This window comes from Cyrtonyx montezumae, unplaced genomic scaffold (assembly GCF_038088225.1).
Source record: "Cyrtonyx montezumae isolate F1298 unplaced genomic scaffold, pur_monq_1.0 scaffold_23, whole genome shotgun sequence".
In the NCBI taxonomy this organism is placed as follows: Eukaryota; Metazoa; Chordata; class Aves; order Galliformes; family Odontophoridae; genus Cyrtonyx; species Cyrtonyx montezumae.
Window position 1 is genome coordinate 5046154 of NW_027071970.1, and position 20602 is coordinate 5066755.

A 20602-nucleotide genomic window follows, 5' to 3' on the forward strand; every position below is an offset into this window, starting at 1 on the left:
CCCGTCCCCGCACACAGCCGCGGTCTAACGGAGCTGCTCCTCCCGAGACGCGCAAAAAGCATCCTTCTGCTGCCACCGCTCTGCGCCGGCAGTCCTCCAACCTCTATGATACTAGGTCCTCCCGGCACTGCTACGCGTGCGTACGGAGGCGCGCAGGTAGCGCCGTTCGGCTGCGTGCTGTACCGCCTTCCAACAGCAGGGGGCGGCCGCGAGTGGCGTGGCGCTCCGGACTGCGGGGGCCGCGTACCGCTCCCTACCCGTGGCTGGCGGCTCCCGCCCCGTGAGCCAGCGGAGCATGCGCACAGCCAGCGCCCTGCCCGGGGCGGGGGTCTCAAACTCACGCTGTCATCAGCTGAAGTAGTGTTAATTGCACTTGCGTCTCTGGAAATGCTCCAGTGTGTAGGCTCTGGTTTGCTCCTGCATAATAGAGAGAGGAATGTGAATCAGAGGTCCAAACTGTGCCAGTTTTTTTGGTAGATGTCATAAACACACATTGTCCCATCTTCCTCGTGGAAGCCTGAAGGGCTGTGACTGTGGAAAGCACTCCTATATCACGTGCTGAGCAGCAGCAGCTTCCCAACTGACCTGCACATCTCAATAGGAGCAATGGTACTGCTTGGATACCAGCATTTCCCTTCTGGTATTGCACGTACAGCAGTCCTCCATTATCCTGATGGACATCCTTACAAAGTCTGTGAAAGAACTGTTCCCAAGTCTTCAAGAGCTCCTTCCCATATCTTTTTCTCTCTCATACATGGCTTTCACGCTGGCACACTCTGGACAGCAAACATGCTTTCCCAGTGTTGCACTATCTCCTGAACAAAACTGTACTGTCAGCATCTATTCTTTGTGGCTTTTTGTACTGATAACCACTTCTGGTACCTCCAGTAAAATTAAAACGTAACACCCTGTGCCACTGACTCCATGGTCCTGAACTTTGGAGCAGAAGTGCTCATAAATTAAACACATATTTCCTTCTATGTCAGAAAAAGAAAGTAATGAAATAATGTATAGGAATTATGCTGACTATCTCCCCAGCTCCCTTCATCATTTCCTGAATGAGAGATGACCCCTGAAAAGGAGCATTTCCTTCACTTTGTTTTGCTTCAGTAGTTTACAACAAACCTTTGGACAGTGAGAATCCCTATCATTTCTGGACACGTGTTTCTATAAAAGGCTTTTCTCTGTCTGGCACAAAGTCTATCACAATCAGCTGTCCTGAATCATCTGAACAAAACATGAAATCTGTTGGTGCAGGTGTTTCTTTATTCATTCTCTTCTCCCTCGCTGCCCTTTGGAATACAGGTGAGTGACTTTCAGATGTTTTTCTGCTTTACTTCCAACACAGTCAGGTGTTCTTGGAGAGAATTAAGGATACACATCCACCTATTATCTCAGGGTGTAGGGTGTAGGCCAGAAAAAAGAGAAATAGTGGTATTTTACTGCCTTTTCATTCTCTTGCTCTTTCCACCCTAGGAAAAACAAATAGCCCCCTCCCTCCCCCCCCCAGTACACAAAAGAAAACTCAGCAACATTTTCTTCTCCTTTCGACAGAAAGCGTCATATCTGAAGCTATGAGTGTTTTTCTTTCCTCCTCTCCTAGTCTCATTCATTCGGTGTCCGTGACCTTTGAGAAGTATTTCAGTCCACTGAATTTTGGAAGGCAGTTGATTTCTCCTCCCTAATCTGCTGCAGCCAGCTCTTCTGCACTTCCACAGGCAGGAAATTCCTCCTGCCTCAGTCCCACATATGTGGTCACTGCTGTTCCTCTTTGTGGGTCCAACCAGTACTGAGGATAAGCCCCTACTCCAAAGAGGCAGATACACATAGTACACTCACAGCATTAGCTCAGCAAGCCACACAGTCTTACACAGCCTGCAACTGTCAGCAGCCCTCCCCTAATTATATGTTTATCACTGGTCTCGGTTTTGCTACATTCATGGCCAAATTTAGAATTCCTGACACTTGGTGAGGTCATCTCAGCTTTACATGGTATTACTGACATGGTTAACAAAGTGTTGGTCTCGTAAGATTCAACTGTCAAAAGATTTTGCTCTGCTGTGTTCAAAATTATTTGTGCAGCTCGTCCATCTCACTCAGCCCCCCCTTAACTGTGAAATCCAGCCATTCCTCTGTCAACTTCTCACTACTTTATTTATTATATTCACCAGTTTTTCATGTCATGTCCAGTAACGACTCATGATCAGCCCTCAGCCAAGGGCCTGGTCATCTGTCCACTTACCTAGTTATATTAACAGCTACGTTGTTAAGGTTAAATTCAAATAAAATGCACAACAGGAAGAAATCTCAACTTTTCAATCTCATATTGGTGCACACTTTGTCACTAATGTTAGTTTCTCATTCATCCAAGAGCACCACCCTATTGTTACTGATTCCTGTTATCATTGATAAGGAAGATGCTGTTTACACCGAGGGCAGTGAGGCCCTGGCACAGGGTGCACAGAGGTGGTGGTGCTACATCCCTGCAGACACCCACTGCCAAGGGATGGGGCTGTGAGCACTGATGGAGCTGTGGGTGCCCCTGTGCACCACGGGCAGTGGGAGCAGATGTCCTTTGAGGGTCCTTTTTGACTCCAACCATTCTATGGCTCTGGGACTACCTAGGTGTTGGGGACAGCTGCTCTGGAGACTTATCTTTCTGTTAGATATAGAAAGACACGTAGAATTGCTGAAATTATGTATAAGTGTGTTTTTCTAAACAAAACGGAGTAACATTAACGCCCAGGCGATGGTTGGTTTCATCTAACATAAACAGCCTACCTCATTTATTTATGGCAGCTCTTTAGATGTTGTGTTGCTGTTTCAGAGAACGTCTAGAAGAGCTCAGTGACATTCCTGACAACGTGTTGTTTGTCTGTTTCTCTTCTTTTATTTGCTCTTTAACAAGGAGCTCAAGATTCTTGCTCAAGCCAATGTGGGAAGCTGCTTGGTACCTGTTCTTGCCAGGAGATTTGCCAGTCCTTACAGACTTGCTGTCCTGATTATAATGAATTTTGTCTTCAGATTTCTCCATACTCAGGATCTCTGATGGGAGGCAAAGACTTTTTGATAGAAAATACAGCTTTTAATACTTCTGTGTTAATGTGCAGGTGAGCCATGTCTTTATACTCCTCTGCCAAAGGAAGTTTACACTTTCTAATCTCACTTTCTAACAATACATAACTGCCTCATATCAAGACTTGTCCATGAGGAGTGAAAACTTATCAAAATCCTGAAACTTGCAAAGGTTTTGCTAACCCTTACCCTCAAAGATACACATTTGTATTTCTGCTAAAGATGACTTTCACGTTACTGTGTGATACAAACATTACTCTGTTAAGTTGTTCCCTTAGCATATTACGAGTTTTCAAAGAGGGTTTCCTTTCTGAACTTTTTGTTGCTAGAGATACAGCTTTGAACTAAGAGGGGAGATTGAGGTTGTATGTCAGGAAGAAATTCCTCACTCAGAGGGCACTGAGGCCCTGGCACTGCTGCCCAGAGCTGTGGGTGCCCCATCCCTGGAGGTGCCCGAGGCCATGGATGGGCCCTGGGCAGTGTGAGCTTGGGGGCAGCCAGCCCACGGCAGGGGTGGGATGGATGGGCTTTAAGGTCCCCTCCAACCTAAGCCATTGTATGATTGTTTTTTTTTAAGATTCTATTTTGAGGAAAAGCAATATTGATTTGTTAAACGGAAACAAGAAAGAGAAGGGAGAAGACACCTTATCTTCTTTTCCTGCAAGACAAATCCTTGATCCTCAGCATATCAGCCTGTAACACATTTAAGTACATATCACACATGCTACACATATGGTACTCCACATTTAACAGCCCTGATATCCTTACATTTTTTCCACAGAGAGTTCTGAGTCAGATTTTAGCATCCTTCCAATCTGCATAGCAGCATTTGAGAAGATTTTGTTTTTTCAACAACTGTGCACTTTGAATGATGTGAACTGTTTCTTTATTACAGCCAACACAATTTTCAGTTTAGATAGCAAAGATACTACTTCTTGGCAGACCCCAAACTTGCAGCGGTACTTGGAATAGCACTGCAGTTCCCATACATCAATCCTGAAGTCATGGGTAGGTTTATACTAAGGATGCCAGGCAAGAACCCTACTTGGAAGCAGATGGTTAATTTACAAGCAATGAGTTCTGAGCTTGTTACTAATTTATCTTGTCCCTCCCATAATTAAATTGTAAATCTAAGGCTTGCAACTTGCTCTGTATTTGTGCAGTGCACAGCACAATCCCCACTGCAGTGATAAGTACAAAGTACACATGAATTTTTCCAGTTTGTTTTCACTGATACAAGCAAAACAGCCATGGGACTTGGAATAACCTGCACATGACAGTAGCCTCTATAATGAAATATAGAGACATTGAGAATTTTTCTGCTCTCAACAATGGCTCTGAGAAATGTTTTCAATATCAACAGATTCAAGCAGCAAGTCATAACCAGTGGCTATGTTGATAAGGATGGAAAAGCCCATTGCCTCTCCCCACTGCTGTATGAAACTGGTTTCATCCCCTTTGAAGTTTCTACAGATGGTGGGCTGACATTTCCGTACTCTGGAACTTGGTTATCAGGTTACTGACTTCAATCTGCGATATCACTCTTCTGTCTATATTCTTGCTTCACAAACACAAGATGATGTAAGCTTTTTCCACTTTCTTAATGGGCTATTTAGCCTCAAAAAAAGTCATTCTTGATCCCCTCATGGTAATTCGAATTTTGAGAGAAGTTTTGCAGTGAATGAGTTCTGCTGTTATTCAATAGCAGCAATATTAAGTCACAAAAATTCTTGCTCAGAAGTGAGGCTGACCAAAAGAGTCTCCTTTTTGGTAAGTACTGATATTGGCAAAGAGCTGTACCTTGCTGTTGTATCCCAAGGATTACACAAATTACTAGGGGTTGTGTTCTCCCATCTCCAATTTACACTTTTTCTGTCATGTATCCTGTTGGAAAACACACATGGAGGAAATACTGCTAAATCTTGCATACTATAGCTGTGACTTTTAATAGCTACACAAGGCAAAAATGTCATTAATTATTATTTTGTCATTAAATTTGACGTTTTAGGTTTTTCTTGTGTTCTGTAATGCAGTACATCACAGCAAGGTTTCGGATGGAGAAAAATGCACGTTGGTCAATCAGACAAAATGGCAATACTATGGCACTCCTGGCACTGATGGAAACTTAATTCTGACCTGGACACACCAGACACTTGGAGCATCCCATATCAACATAGAAGTCTGGGGGTACCAGGAAACAGGTAAAGCCACTCTTTTCCTACCTGTGCACAAGCAGTCCCCAGTGCAACTTTTGCACAGAGCTCTATATATCACACATTCACCTCCTCTGAAGCAACAAGAAGAGATGTGCAAGTACAGATAAGCCATGCTTGTAATGCCAGCTGTGCTCTTTGGTTCCACGTGGGTGGAGGCATCTAATTCCAGCTGTGTTGTTAGTTAACTCTTCTTTCACAGTATCTAAATGGATTTTCTTCCTCTATACGACAGGTGACAGTTACTCAGAAAACTGGCTTGCTGAATGGAAATATCTTTATACTTTGGCAAGAGAAGCTCCCAATACAGGGACATTTTCTTTTACTCCTGTACCTGCTGAAGCAAATTACAATACCTGGGACTTTGGAATTTTGAGAATTACCCCCAGCACCTATTCTGATGGGCAAAGGCAAGTACATCATGACATTCATTTATCATAAGTACACTTATGATTAAGTACCTTCTTCTGTGAATAAAATCACCTTCTCCTTTAACACTTGAAACCAGGACTCAGGCTCTATTCCTCATGAAAAGAAATGTAGTACATTCACTTCAAAAACTATAATGTCTACCTTTCATGCATAGAACTTATCTAAAGATAAGTATGTGATCATTCAGTTACCTACAGTAATCATTACAATGTAAAAATTAATCACCCACACAGTATTTAGGATATCTAATAGAAGATACCAGTGCTTATTGCTCATTTTAGGGATATTTTCTTCATTTTCTTTCTAATTAGAGTAGTTTATCTGAGGTTTAGTGTTATCTTGTTGTTGCATTTTTATGTATTTAACTTTACCACAGTTTTACTGCTGGACATAACATTCTATAGAACTGAATATCCCTTTGGTCTGCTGGGGTCCCAGCCTCTCTCCCCCTCTCTGCCTCTTGCCAATCTCTATCCTGTTACCTTGGGAGCAGAGTGAGAAAGAGAGGATGCCTTTACATAGTGCAAGCAGTGTTCAAGTGCAAGCTATAGCCAAAACTCAAGTGTGTTACCAGCACTATTTCGTCACAAGGCACAGGTTTAAAAACACAGCTCTGTTTAGACTGCTATGAAGAAAACTCCATCCCAACCAAATTTAATACCCTCTTGAGCTAGGACAATTCTTACTATCCAACATGATAATACTGGAGCATGGAATTAGATTTTGTTAGAGAATCCAGACTTCCCCCATTTTGGCCTAAAGGATCTATGATGTGAAAACTCATGGACAGAAAATTTGCCTCAAAAGAGGTCCACGTAAAGCAGGATCAGAAATGCTAACGTATTCCTGGTTATAACGTCCTTGCTGCATGCTGTCATTTCACCCTTAAATGAGGATATTAATTTGACTTTCTGAAGGAAAAAGAAGTGGCCTTCATAATCAAAAAAGAACTTGCAAGGTGTAAAATACTTCATAATTATTGATGCCCAAGCTTTGCTTTTCAGTTATCAGATCTGTGGTTTTTTTTGTTTTGTTTTGTTTTTTTCTCCAGCAACACTCCATCAATCTGGAGCCCAGCACATGCACTGGCTTGGCACCTTGGGGAAGACTTCAGAAGTGAGCCAGCTGCATGGGCAACTGCAAAATGTATAGAATGGGACAGAAAGGAAGAGAAGCTTCCAAACTTCATGGAAGAGATTACAGATTGCCCTTGCACCTTGGCACAGGCAAGAGCTGATACTGGCAGGTTCCATGTAAGTTATTAATCTATCACTCTGGCCTTGTACAGTTGCAAGTAGAAGCTGAGGGACAGCTATACTCTTCCCTGCAGCCTTGTTCTCTGCTCCATAACCTTCCCTGTTACCAAGGTCAGGCTGACAGGCCAATAGTTCCTCCTTCCAACCCTTCTTGTAGATGGGCATCACATTGGCAAGTCTCCTGTTGTCTAGGACCTCCCCAGTTGACCAGAGCTGATGATAAATGGTAGAAAGCTGCTTGGCAATCACCTCCTCCAGTTCCCTCAGCACCCTTGAGTGGATCGCATCCTTCCCCACGGACTTGTGACAGTCCACGTGGAGTAGCAAGTCACTGTTTCCTCTCTTTCTAGCATACCATAACTCACTGCAAACCCTTCTATCTTCTATTTTGAAGTGCAAATCCACAGCCATAAAACATTATTTCCTGTCTCCTGCATTCTTCCTCCCACTTGACCGGTAAGAAAGAACTGACAAAAGCTAAGAAATCACTTGCCATTTACACTTTTAGACAGTGCTGACCTGAAGACAAGATGGAGTAACTTCCTCACCTATGTACAATACAAATGGTGGCAGTGTGTTTATGCCTACTAAAAGAAATACGACAGGCATTTTTAGTTACCATCATCTTCTGTTTAGGAAACTCCAAATGCGATGTATATTTTAAATCATAAACACAAAAGCTCATGAAGAGAAAATAATAAACATATTGCCTAAGAAAACTGGTGGTCAGTATGGCACATCCTATGATTGTTACACTCACAGTTCTCCATTTAGATCCATCTGTTCTTCACATTCTGTTGTAACAGTCTGCAGAAAGCTGAGGTTAGACTAACATGTTGATACGATCATGTCAGAACTACATTTGCTGCTTCTTCCTGTCATTCTGATACCCAACCCACAGCCACAACCACTTTGTTTAGATTTTACATGGACCTTAGAGACAAACGGTTGGGAGAGAACATGAAAATAGAAAATGAAAACTCCCTCAAGCATGAGCACTGGTCTTTTTCAGACAGATTATGGCTGTGACATTGAAAAGGGAAGCGTGTGTACTTATCACCCCGGTGCTGTGCATTGTGTGAGGGCCGTTCAAGCCAGGTAAAGAATGATTTTTGAAAATGCAATTTTTTAATGACTCGTTTTACCTCAGAGATTGTAATGTCACCGAAGTCAGAAAGGCCTCTGAAGTTTCAGCAATCAGGTTTGAGGCAATCACTGTTTCTATCTTGCTCCTTTATTACTCATTGCTGAGATGAAGTTAATGCATTAGTCTTGCTAGACAGTTAATTGCACTGTGCTGGACCTCAAGATACATAAACATGCAGTAATATCTAACAGCAGTTTGATTAGACTTAATTAAGCCTTTTATGTAATGGTTGTTTGCTGCACTTGTTCTCTCAGAATGATGTTAGTAGTGCTATGTGTGTATGGCCATAAGGCCTGCAGAGCTTCCCTACTGCCTTAGTTGACGCCCCCTCCCGCCATTAAACACAAACAGACATCCCAGAGCCGAACAGTGACTTTCTTCTCCCTAAATTTCTCAACCAGCCCCCAGTACGCAGCAGGACAGCAGTGCTGCTACGACTCCACGGGGACCCAAATCCTCACACAAGATTCCACAGGAGGCAGCACGCCCGATCGAGGCCATGACTGGGGTGCACCACCATTCCTAAAGCCCCCCCGGATACCTGCCTTTTCCCATTGGCTTTATGATGTTATCAGCTTCTATTACTGTTGCCTGTGGTCTTCTAATTGTCACTTCTACATGAAAAACCGGCCCTCTAGTGACTGCAGGACATATCGCCCACCCCGAGCTGGTAAGAGCTTCAGAATTCTGTTTCAGAATACAGATTTGTCATACAGGTTTGGCTTTCAGAATGTTTGTGTGTGTATTAATGTCAGTTGACAGTGCTGAAGGCACAATATCCTGTATCATATTAACTCCTGGAACCTAAATAACTGAGATTTAGTAGTCAGTGTCCATAGCGTCCTATAATTGGTGGGTTCTTTCTCTAAAATAAGTTAGACAGTTAATGACATCTTAACAGTAGCTTCAGAAGAAGTGCCATGATAAAAAACATTACTCATATCAAACATAGACATTGTACTATTTACTTGTGCATCTGTATTTCCTCCCCATTGCTACTCGAGTAGTCTTTGAGTCTCACCACATCTGTATTGCTGCCACAAGTCTTGCTTTATTCTATGCTGTCAGTGTGCTGGGGTGTCTAGCAGGATTATGTCCTCCTTTAAAGAAGGAAAGAGCAAGGAGGTCGTGATCTGTTTCGGAAAAAAAAAAGGAGAAATCTGCAGAGGAAAATGGCAGAAGGAGGTAGCTAAGATATGACATGGCATAACACAACATGCAACCCTCCCAGGACTAGCAGCAGTGAAAGCTTCTTCTGATATCCCAATTATCCTGTGTGAAAGCAACAAAGGCTGGCCCCTTTCTAAGGTCTGGGGAGGTGGAAGCTGAGCACAGTACAAGGTTGCCAGGGCAGGGTCCTTGCCCACCCAGGGCACAGTCTCACTGAACCCAAACAAGGTGAGCAGGCTAGGCACAGGGATGGCAGCAGGGATCAGTCAAGAGTTCAGATCTCCAGATAAATTTGTGGTGGCATGGCAAGTCCAAAGTCAAGTCTGTCTGCTTGTCAGAGTGCAGTGACCATTGGGCAAGTCTCTAGACACATCTGAAAACATGCCAGAAAGTCAGACTGCAGATCTATGTCCAGATCAGCAGGGCTCTTGGCCAAGCATAAGCATGGCTGTGTTGGAGATAGAGACAGGAGACATAGCTCAGGCAGGGACATTTAGCATCTATCAGTTTTCCTTCCCTTATTTAAAAGCAGTTCTTTGGACCACTACCACAACATTTTTTTTTTCTTGTGAACCTAAGGAGTAATGGATAGTCATTTTTTTTGTTCTTATTTCTCTTTTTCCTTACAAAAATAGCATCTGCCTTTGGGGATCCTCACTTCCTCACATTCGATGGTCTGAACTTCACTTTCAAAGGACAAGGGGAATACACATTGGTAGAATCTGATCTCACATCCTTAAGGGTACAGGGGAGGACCCAGCAGGCACACTTTCCCAATGGTAAGTTGGTAAGAGATAAAGCAGATATGATAAATAGTAGCTGCTGAGGTTGCTCAGTTCATTCTCTACAGTATTCATCCTATCTTCTCCAGTCTTCTTTTTCCTTCTCCCTACCTGATTCCCAAGCTATGACTAACATCTTCCTGAGCTGTCCTCCCATTCAGAGGCTGATGAACACCTCACACTGATGTTCTTATCAGTAGAAACAATTTCTTTTCTCAAAGAATTTTATATATCCGGGTTCTGTGTGTTTGGTTTGTCGCTGCTGCTTTGTTGCCTGTATCATTATAACCTTCCACATTGAGTTTATTTGATGCAAGGTATCATGAAGAGGTTTTTTTGTTTGTTTTGAAGGAACTCAGGCTCAGGTGACAGGTTTGGTCGCAGTGGCCATGAGGGAGAACAACTCTGATGTTATCGAAGTACGCTACTCAGAGGATTTGAATCTGGAGGTCCTGTGGAATCAGAAGGTGGTCAACTTCTCTGAGCAAAGTTGGATGGACCTTGAAGGTTTGTTACAAATAACAGCCTTGAAAGTATTTTATTTCTGTGGAACCTCTCTTATAGCTAAAAAATCCCACCAAAATCTCCTATCCTAAAGGTTTTGCTCTGGGACATTGGAAGAAGGCCGTGCAGCTTATTATATTTATTATATGCAGCAGATTGGGCCTTTTTTGCCACAACTCTGTAGCAGCCACCTTATCACAGCTATAAGTGCACCTGTCATCCCTGTCTCAGCAAATTTTCAGGGCTGGGCTCCCCTTCCATTCCAAAAACACAGTGTGGAGGCACAGCCTCCTTTTAAATGCTACTAAGAACGTAGCCCAGAAAGGAAGGGAAGAAATCCTTTATGAAACAAACAAACAACAACATCAAAACCCTAAAGTGCTGATAAAACTATCTGTTCACTCTGTGTGAATAGCTATTTTGTCCTCATCCTCTCATCATTTTAGGTCTCTTTCTTCATTCTACATCTGATCAGAAAATCACAGTGATGTTCTCTTCTGGGTCTGGAGTGGAAATAAGGGGAAGCGGAGGATTTCTGGCCCTGACAGTTCTGCTTCCAGAGAAGTTCATGAATCACACACAGGGGCTCTTTGGGGTGATGAATGGTAATACAGAGGATGAGTTTACCTTCAGGAATAAAACAACCATGTCAGTTCATGCAAGTCCCCAGCAGTTGTTTGAGTTTGGAGCTAACTGTAAGTGACTTCTCTGGTTGTCTGTTACTACATTTCCTTTACAAAATCAAAGCTGTTTGTGATTTACAGACCAAAAAATTGTCTGTGCTAAGCAGCCTATTTGGAGTGAGAGGGAGATGCTTTTCCACTTGGTTGAAGGGGTAGCATGTATAGCCAAAATGGATAAAGACAGAACCGTGATAAATACTGCATGTTTTTAATCAAACTTTGCCAGCATCTCTGTGAAATCATAGCTGCACATTTATTCATATTTTTAACTAGTTGATCAAACATTAACCTTAATGCAAGGTTAAGATGCTGCTTGCAAAAAGGAAAATGATCTTGAACTGGAAGGAAGATGCATTAGATAGGGCAACGTAGATCTCCTCTAGCTCTGGCTACATTCATCTAACTAAGCACCTGTGAAGGTTGTGTAGGTCTGTAGGCAATGTTACAAACGAACCTCTCTTTCACTTTGTCTCCCAAGGGGCTGTTGAAAACGGAACTTCCCTCTTCACTTATGACACAGAGATCTTACTGAACAATTTCTTTTATGGGGAAAAGCACAATGCCTCCTTTCTGCCAGTGTTCTCTCCTTATGAAGACCCTGCTGATCCCTTGATGGAACAGATGGTCTCACTCTGCGGCTCTGACCCATTCTGCAGATTCGATGTCCTGACAACAAGAAGTCTTCAAGTGGGAAATTTCACAAGACTGTCTCATCAGAATCACAAGCAGCTGGTAGAAAGTCTAGAGCCAGGTGAGGTGGCATTAAATAAATCTTCCTTTTTCTCAAGCATCTAAATAGTCAAGGCCATCTGAGGAGGCTTGACTCAACAGCAGGTTCATGCATTTGTAAACACTTATCAGGAGGAATCATTTTTTTTTTTTTTTTTTACCAGAAAAACTCTAAACACACAGGATAGTTACACCAACATAAAGTACAGGTTCTGTTTTTTTTAAACCATTTCTTGTACTACTGCAGCACTATAGAAGAATTCTTGCCTTCATTTTCTATTACTTTACCTTGTCATTAAAAAAATGAGTTTGAAAGCATTTCAAGTTAGCCTAGAAATCTTTGTCATTCTTAGAGTTACCACTCAACTACCCATCTGAATCACTGTGATTGAGATTCACTAGTTCAAATCCAAAATAATCAGGTATTTCTTTTCTCCTAGTGATTTCTTGTGGCTGGCTGGGTCACCCAACAAATGGAAGGAAGGATGGAACTAACTACCTGCTGGGCTCAGCCATCCAGTTCATCTGCAACCAGGGCTATGAACTCACTGGATCAAAAGAACGAATCTGTCAAGTGACAGGGGCCTGGTCTGGGGACTCACCCAATTGTATCTTACGATCAGGTCTGTTCCCTTTTAAGTGTTACCAATTGTCACCAGAAATCATCACCATGAATGAGGTAATCTCAGTATATGATGATGGCCCTTGACAAAAGCAACCTCTCTTCCTTGGGAAGACATCGCACATCTAGAAAGACTAATATTTAAATCCAAAAAAGAGGGTGGGGATTTTTGTTTCTTTCTTTGTATTTTTGTTTTGAGTGCCTACCTTTACCTAGGGCTATATGCTCCTCTTTCTCTACATTTGAACAAAAGAATCTGTTTCTCAAGTAGGTAATCTAAAATAATTTTCAAACTCAGACTAAGTATGCTAATGGTAACCTGGGTTGCATTAGGCAAAGTATTGCCAGATGGTTTGAGAGAGCTGATCGTTTCCCTCTGCTCAGCACTGCACAGTGCTGGGGCAGTTCTGGGCTGCCCAGTACAAGAGATGTATTGCAGAGCCCTGCAAAGGGACACAGAGATGACAGAGGGACTGAAGTCTCTCTCCCATGAGAGAAGGCTGAAGGAGCTGAAACTTCTCAGCCCGCACGAGAGAAGGCTTGGGGGATCTCATCAGTGTCTATAAATATTTGAAGAGAATGTGTTCAGAGGGTGGAACCAGGCAGTGCCAGGACAAGAGGCAATGGGAACAAACAGTAGGTTCCCTCTGAGCATTGGGAAACACTTTTTTTGTGGTGATGGTGACTGAATGCTGGCACAGGTTGTCCAGAAAGGACTGCTGAGTGAGTCTCCATCATTAGAGATATCCAAAACCTGCTTGGATAAAGTGCTGACCAATTGGCTCTGGGTGACCCTGCTCAAGTGGGGTGATGGAACAAGATAACCGCTAGATGTCCTTTCCAATAAACAGCCTCTGATAACAGAGGGCAGACATCACTCCTTTGTCTCTCACCAAGCTTCCTCTTCAATGCTTGCTGAAAGCTTCTGCTTTCTTTTATTTCCAAAGGATTATGTTAATTCAGCACACAATCCATTATTCTATAGCAGTAAAAAATATCTATGGTAAGCAGCAGAAAATGATAATTGCAACACAATAGGGGTAACAAACTTATCAAATAGCCTAGAATTTTTGGACTTAATAGCCATTAGGCTGTCTTGACAACTTGCAGAAAATTGCTTACCATCTTTAAACAGTTTAAACTTGGATTTATTCTTCAAACGTCCTCAAGATGGCAATATTTCAAAGCGCCAGGGTGATGGAGGGCTGCACAGCGCTCCCAAGCACTTTCTGGGCTGAGTTAATTGTTCCTGAAAGTATTCATCAAACAAATCCTGACAGTTTTTCTCCATTTTGAGCACTTTCCAAACGCTTGGAAAGTGTACAACACATCAGCAGTGAATTCTTGTCCAACAGACATATTTCATAGTTCCTAGTAATGATAGATCAAAAGATTGTAAAGATTTCATTCTTCTCAAAGTAAGGCCAGAACAGTGGCAGAACACTTTGTCAAGTTGAAAGCTAAGATCATTTTACCACTGCTAGCGTCAGCTGCATACTTACTGGACAGGAGCCAGACAATAAGCAAAGTGGACGCTTACACTTCTAGGAATAGAGGGCAAAAAGCCAGCCCTAAAAGATCAGAGGGAAAGAGTTAAACAGAAGTTTTCTGCATTCAGAATGATGGAGACACGCCAGTCTTATGGCTAAACATGGGACAAAGAGAGATGGTTTCAAACTAAACAGGATGTAGATTAGATATTAGGAATAAGTCATTTACAATGGGAGAGGTGAGGCACTGGCACAGGGTGCACAGAGGTGGTGGTGCCCCATCCCTGCAGACACCTATGGTCAGGGGACAGGGCTGTGAGCACTGATGGAGCTGTGGGTGCCCTTGTGCACTGCAGGCAGTGGGAGCAGATGGCCTCTGAGGGTCTCTTCTGACTCTCATTCTATTGTTCATTGAATCACTGATGTTTTTCAGTACACAGATTCTTGATAGATGGCAAAGTACAACAAGGTGTAAAAGTATTCCTTGTATCTGATTATAACAATAACATTCCTTACTATTTGATGTTTGGTGCTTGAGTTCATTTGTAGAATGAGACCAAATGATCACTTTTGCCAGCCTCAGGAAGATAGATTATGGCAACACTGCCCATTCTAGTAGGATACTATAATCAATACAATATAAAACTCAAATAGCATATAAAGCCCTTCATTAAGCTGTTCTAACCATTGTGCCTTAATAATGGCATTTGTATCTAGCCTTGCTTCTTCCTCTTTTGTATCAGAAAATATGCCACTGGTTAACAGTCTGAGAAGGTCCAAGCTTTTTGAGAGAAGACAGACAACACAGTCCAAACTTCCTCATACTTATGCAGGGTAAACAATCCCCAAGGATGGTACTCAAAAATAACATGAAAGATGGTGTATTTTAGTAGACCTATATAGATGGTACACAGATAGCTAGCAAAAGAGGGCAGCTTACCTTTTAGGATGATAGAGGCTCACTGCAGACCCCACACAGGAGGGATCTCCAAGAAGAGATCCTTCCCTTATGGTGGTCAGCCCTTAAATGGGGTTTGGGAGAGGTGGAGCCAGGCTCCACCCCTTCCACTCACACAGGTATATCACCTTCACCTGTGGCCCTGTGGCTGGCTGGGTGCTCACCTCAGGTGACCAATCAGTGGTTCAGGCCATGATTCAATAGTTCCCATACAACTTGCATATCAACTTCTAACGTTTTTATGGTACGGATATCCAGCACTTGCTTTCTAAACAAAAAACTTTCTTTTTCTTTCACTAAACACATTTCAATCTCCAGTCTAGCCCACAGTTGAAATTCAGCACTGACTTTCCTTGTGTCAATTCTGGATACAACACAGTTACAGAAAGTGTCTTCATGGTGTTATAAACCATTGTTACTTATGCTGGTTTGCTTTGCTGTTTTCACACAGCAACATGCTGTTCTTTAAACAGCACCCTTTCACTAAGCTCTGTGACAGAGGGCCATCTTAATGCTGGGGAAATGCTCAGTGCTTCCAAATTTCTGGGAGCCTGAGGGGTGACCACTGACCTACCCACTGTGATTTCTGGTCAGATTTTTACTCCCAGCATTAAGTATAAAACACTCTTTTTCAAACGATGACCTCTTCCATGCTGATCAAGAGCACAGGACCCAGCTCTCTGTCTCAGCTTCCGAAGGTGCTTCTTTTCAGCTCTGTGCTCACTGCAGTACTAATGTCTTGTGGCACGTTGGATTCAAGGTCTGTACTACACATATCAGGGGTTTTAGTTACTTACATGCTTCCCCCTCCTCACTTCCCTCAAAAAAAAAAAAAAAAAAGCTAGAAAAGTTACAGAGAGGACAGGAAGACTCTGAAAATTGGATAGGAAGAGAGACAAACAAAAGAAGAAAAGTATAGGACAGTTACTTTGCAAAATCTGTTTCTCTATTTCAAAAGCAAATTATGCTTTCAGGCCTGTATGTTTTTACTTCTGAGTTTTGCTTCCTTGAATTAAGGTTTCCATGGATATCCTCTGCTAATAATTACTTCTGCTATGCTTCTAATTACAATCCCACTGCAAGGCTTGCCAGTACCTCAGCAACCTCTCTTCATAGAATATCTCATGGAGGGAAAAAAAAGAAGCCATCCAGCAAAAGAAGAAAGGAGAGTGGTAAAAATCAGGAGTAAAATGTAACTGAAAACTGTAACATCTTCACATTATATATACACATTTATTCTGTTTGTGACAGAAAATGATTTGGTGGTGTTAAGTGCAATCTGTTTTTGTCTCTTTTGTTTTCAAACTCTTCATTTTTAGCTTTCATTTTCCAGGCTGTGTGCAAATACAGTCCTTCCTGGAATGTTTTCAGAAATCTCATTAATTCTGTATACTTTTCCTCAGATGAAGATGGAATTGCTCTCTGTCTATTTTTTCCAGGAGACCAGCTACAAGGCATCCTAAAATCATGAAAAATAGCCTGACATTTAAAATTAAAAAGCAAATATTTCTCTTTAGAGACAAATCACCACCAAGGACGATAGTGGGCTCTCATCACTTGACAGAGAGGGGGTACCTGTCTGTAAGGTGCTTGTAGGCCAGACAGAAGTTTCTAAGCTCTGTACAGGAATTACTGAATGAAAACAACTTGTAAAGCCATCAAATTTGGAAAAGGATGGAAAAAACATCATTTGTTGGGATTGGTAGTTGCACAGAAATATTGCAGACTGATGAAGTCAATTGCAATTTGGCCACCAGACATCTGTATTTGAACAGCTATCACAGACACCTGCCACAATTATGAAGTTATTGATTTCCATTGCTCACCCACTATCAGTTTGTTCCTAGACCTCAGTGAAGAGTAAAATAGTCACCCTATGTTCACAATTTAAATAATTGCTATTTGTCTTCATATCAATTCGTTTGAACATAATCATAACATCTTCCTGTTTTGCCATGTTTGCTGTTTTTGTTTCAGATATCAAACAAGTCATTATTCTTGGCTGTATATTTGGAGTTGTGGCCCTTGCTGCTGTAACACGTCTAATTTTCCTGTATAGAAAGGAGAGGTAAGAACTCAAGCGAGCTGAAAATAAGAAAACCTGATAAAGAAATAGCAAGTGTTGTGACTTTTTAAACCACTTTCATCAATGGCAAAGAAATCAGACAAGATCTTCCCCTTCTGCTATCTTTTTTATCCAGGTTGGATATTAGGAAGAATTTATTCTCAGAAGTGCAGTCAGACACTGGCACAGGCTGCCCAGGGGGTGGTGGGGTCACCATCCCCAGGGGTGTTTAAGGGTGGATGTAGTATTTAGGGTCATGGTTAGTGCACAATATTGGCAGAAGTTGGACTGGATGATCTTAGAAGTCTTTTCCAACCTTCATGATTCCTTAGTTTGATGATTTAAAATGTCATGGCTTGATGGTTCTTGTGTCTATAAGCAAAGTTGGAAGTTTACGATCAGGGCAAACGAACATGATTGGTTGATGGATTGAGAATGAGATTTTTCATCAAAATAATGTATTTGTGAGAAGTGTTCTGCTTCAAGGTGGATGATACTAACAGGTAAACTGGATCTATCACCGAAAGAATGCATTGCATAGTACTATAATTTACCACACAACCTTGAACATATTCCCACTTTTAGAGTTGCCTTGAGAATGCTTATATTCACTAGTGCCATATCTTGAATTCTCTTCACCTCTATAACACTTCACTGCCCATTCTTGGAAGATGTCTACCAACCAGAAATACACTCACTTTATAAACTATGAAGTGTCTTATAAAATGTCTTTTCCTCACAAGACGCAGAGCCAACCAGAAGCTTGTTTCAAAGGATCCAAGGATGTCTCAACAAGAAAGACGAAAACTTCCAGATGAGTTTTCGATGAAACATAGAGAAAGCATAGCAGAGGGATAAAATGTCCACAGCAACAAAGATAAAAACCATGGTTTCACATAGTATGTTATCACTTCATTTCTGCTTCCATTATAATGACTGCCCAATTGCATGGGAAATGATAACTTCAGAGGATTGTATCATGGCCGACTCATCCTACTGTGTATGATAAGCAAAGGATATTGCTTCTGAAAGCATCAGTCTCAAAGTTACATGTATTGCTTTCTTCTACCAGCCACGTTACAGACAACAGAAACAAAGCTTTGACAAAATCAGAAGAGTTTGTGGTTTTTCTGTAATTTTCTTCCTCTTTTCTTTCCCTTACAAGTCGCTAAAACGAAAAGAATCCTAGCCTACAACACTAGCCATTATCAGAGATGCACACACCTTCTCTGAGGCCATTTGCAGCTGATTTAGATTATGAGGGCTACTCTGAAAGTAATGCCTCCTGCTCAATGATGTTGGCAGTACAAATTGAACTTCTGTTAAGTGACAAAAAGCACAGCAACGACAGCAGAGCAGCAAGGTCTCAGGCTACAGCAAGTGAGGATTTCCTCCAATACAACAGCCTCTGGGCACAAAAATAAAGGAAAGAAGCTGCTTACCTTCAGAAGGCTTCACATGCACAGGGATGTGAAAAACAAGCCATGTTCCTGATTGCCATGCACAGCTGGTGCAGATTGTTATGAGCTCAGCACACAGGCTCTTATTTATTGCTGGTGAAAACACACAGCTAATGGTAGTGACTCTACCAAAAAATAGTGTTTTGTAGCTGAAAGTTTGCTCTATCAATTAGTGTTATTGTGGTGTTTGTATCTGTTGTAGTTTCCAAGGAAATAAATAGGAGGCATTACTCACAACCTGTTAACACCGTGTTCGTAACGGAATTCACACACTTTCTTTAATGTATCTCCCCAAGTTTGGTCTTCCAGCACTCGTTGGCAAAACTGACTCAGTTCACTCCGCTTTCTTCACCAGACACCCACATATGCAGTTGGTATATGTGTATGTTCCAGCTGCATAATTTCCTTCCAGCCATTTTGTTGCTCGTGGTCACTCCTTGGTCCTTCTTTCTGAGCTCTTTCTTTTTTATTTTCTGCTGTACAGAATCATTGGTATTTCAACTTACTGCATTCAGGATCGCCCATTCGCATTGTGCAATTTTCTGCTTGTGGTTTGTGGCTGCTGTTCACAAATAACAGCAATGGCAATAACAACAGTTGCTAATAAGTAATGAATCATTTAATACTTCTTAATGCGTGGTCTGAGAGGTTTCTTTCAACGTGTCCTGTTCCCAGCATAATGTAAAATCTGTACGTTTTGTCCTCGCCTGCTCACACAGCCATGATTTCCCAGTGGTTTATGAATGAAAAGGAGAACCAAAGAGCTGCAAAAGTTGGTAACTCTTTCACTATCAGCAAGAGTTTGCTGATATGGAACTGGCTTCACAAACTCTTTGGGATTTAGGCTGTAGGCACAATAAATGGGCAGAAGTGCTGCTTTGAGGTGACTTGGTACACACAAATCCAGTGTTTAAGAATCATCATTTCCTCCCTACCCGTTTTAATATATCTCACAACAGCCAAAAGAGATTCCAGCACGTTTTTCACCCTACATTTATATACAATGGGAGCTTTCTGTGTACTGAGAATGAGGTATATCATAGCGTGTACTGACATAACAGCTACAGCATTAAAACTGTATTTTGTTGCTGACACATTCAGAATTAAAATGGGTCTCTTCTCTCCTTTGAAGATGTCTGAAGGTGTCATTACACAGCAAAAGTATAGAGAAGCTGTAAGGACAAGAATGTTTGCCCTCTTGCGACAAGGGCTTCAAACTAAATAGGAACAACGAGCTTTTCTCTTCAGTCTGTGGTCTGTCAGTAGATGTGCGTCTGTCCCTACATGTCTGCATGTTAACGAAGCCCTATCGAATGGTTTGAGTGGAAAGGAACCCACAAAGGCCGTCTGCTCCCACTGCCTGCAGTGCACAGAGGCACCCACAGCTCCAGCAGTGCTCACAGCTCTGTGCCCCGACCTGAATACATCTTCTCGGTTCTATTCAGAGACCGTTTCCCCTTGTCCTATCACACAGAGCCTGCAGAAGGGCAGGACCTTACAGCCCCGTCGGTTAGGGCTCGGCCCCTTCTTTCTTACAGCCCCTCCACGCACTGAGCAGCTCTCTCAGGCCGTCCTCGTGGGGGAGGTGTTCCATCTCCTGGCTCAGTTTTGTGTCCGTCTGTGCATCTGTAGGAGTCCGTGTGCTCGTCTCTGTACGTCTACGTCCGTATTTCTGTGTTTGTAGCCGCCCGAGTCCCCGCATCGCCCCGCACAACCCCTCGGCGCGCACCCGCGGCCCCACCGCGCCCGCGCAGGGCTGCGAAGGGCTACAGCACAACGACTGCAGCGGTCTTCTCCCCGCCCTCCCCTAAGGGAAGATGCTCCGCATCTGCGCGCTCCCGTCTGCGGGCAGACAGCCCCCGGGGCCGCCGGGCTGGCACGGCCGCGGGGCTGCGGGGCTCCGCGGGGTCTCTCCGCGGCCGCGGGGAAAGCAGAGGGACCCGGGGGGGGGGATGGCCAGAGCTCGGCGCGGCGCTGACGGAGCCGTGCGGGGTTCGCCCGCCGCTGCTTCCCCGG

General features: G+C 42.8%; 2 protein-coding genes across 2 annotated transcripts in view; both read left to right on the top strand.

Moving 5' to 3' along the window:
- LOC136050251 (myb-related transcription factor, partner of profilin-like) overlaps positions 1 to 20602 on the top strand; it is a 36379-nt gene that overhangs the window by 4109 nt on the left and 11668 nt on the right. The gene's annotated exons all lie outside the window — the stretch shown is intronic.
- SUSD2 (sushi domain containing 2) lies at positions 1206 to 18057 on the top strand. Its single transcript, XM_065738967.1, has 15 exons — positions 1206 to 1305; positions 2909 to 3110; positions 4439 to 4590; positions 5109 to 5276; positions 5524 to 5698; positions 6772 to 6973; positions 7989 to 8074; positions 8525 to 8793; positions 9929 to 10072; positions 10427 to 10582; positions 11026 to 11274; positions 11741 to 12013; positions 12432 to 12614; positions 17039 to 17129; positions 17870 to 18057. Exons 1-15 carry the CDS (start codon positions 1239 to 1241, stop codon positions 17982 to 17984), a joined length of 2532 nt encoding a protein of 843 aa, XP_065595039.1. The 5' UTR covers positions 1206 to 1238; the 3' UTR covers positions 17985 to 18057.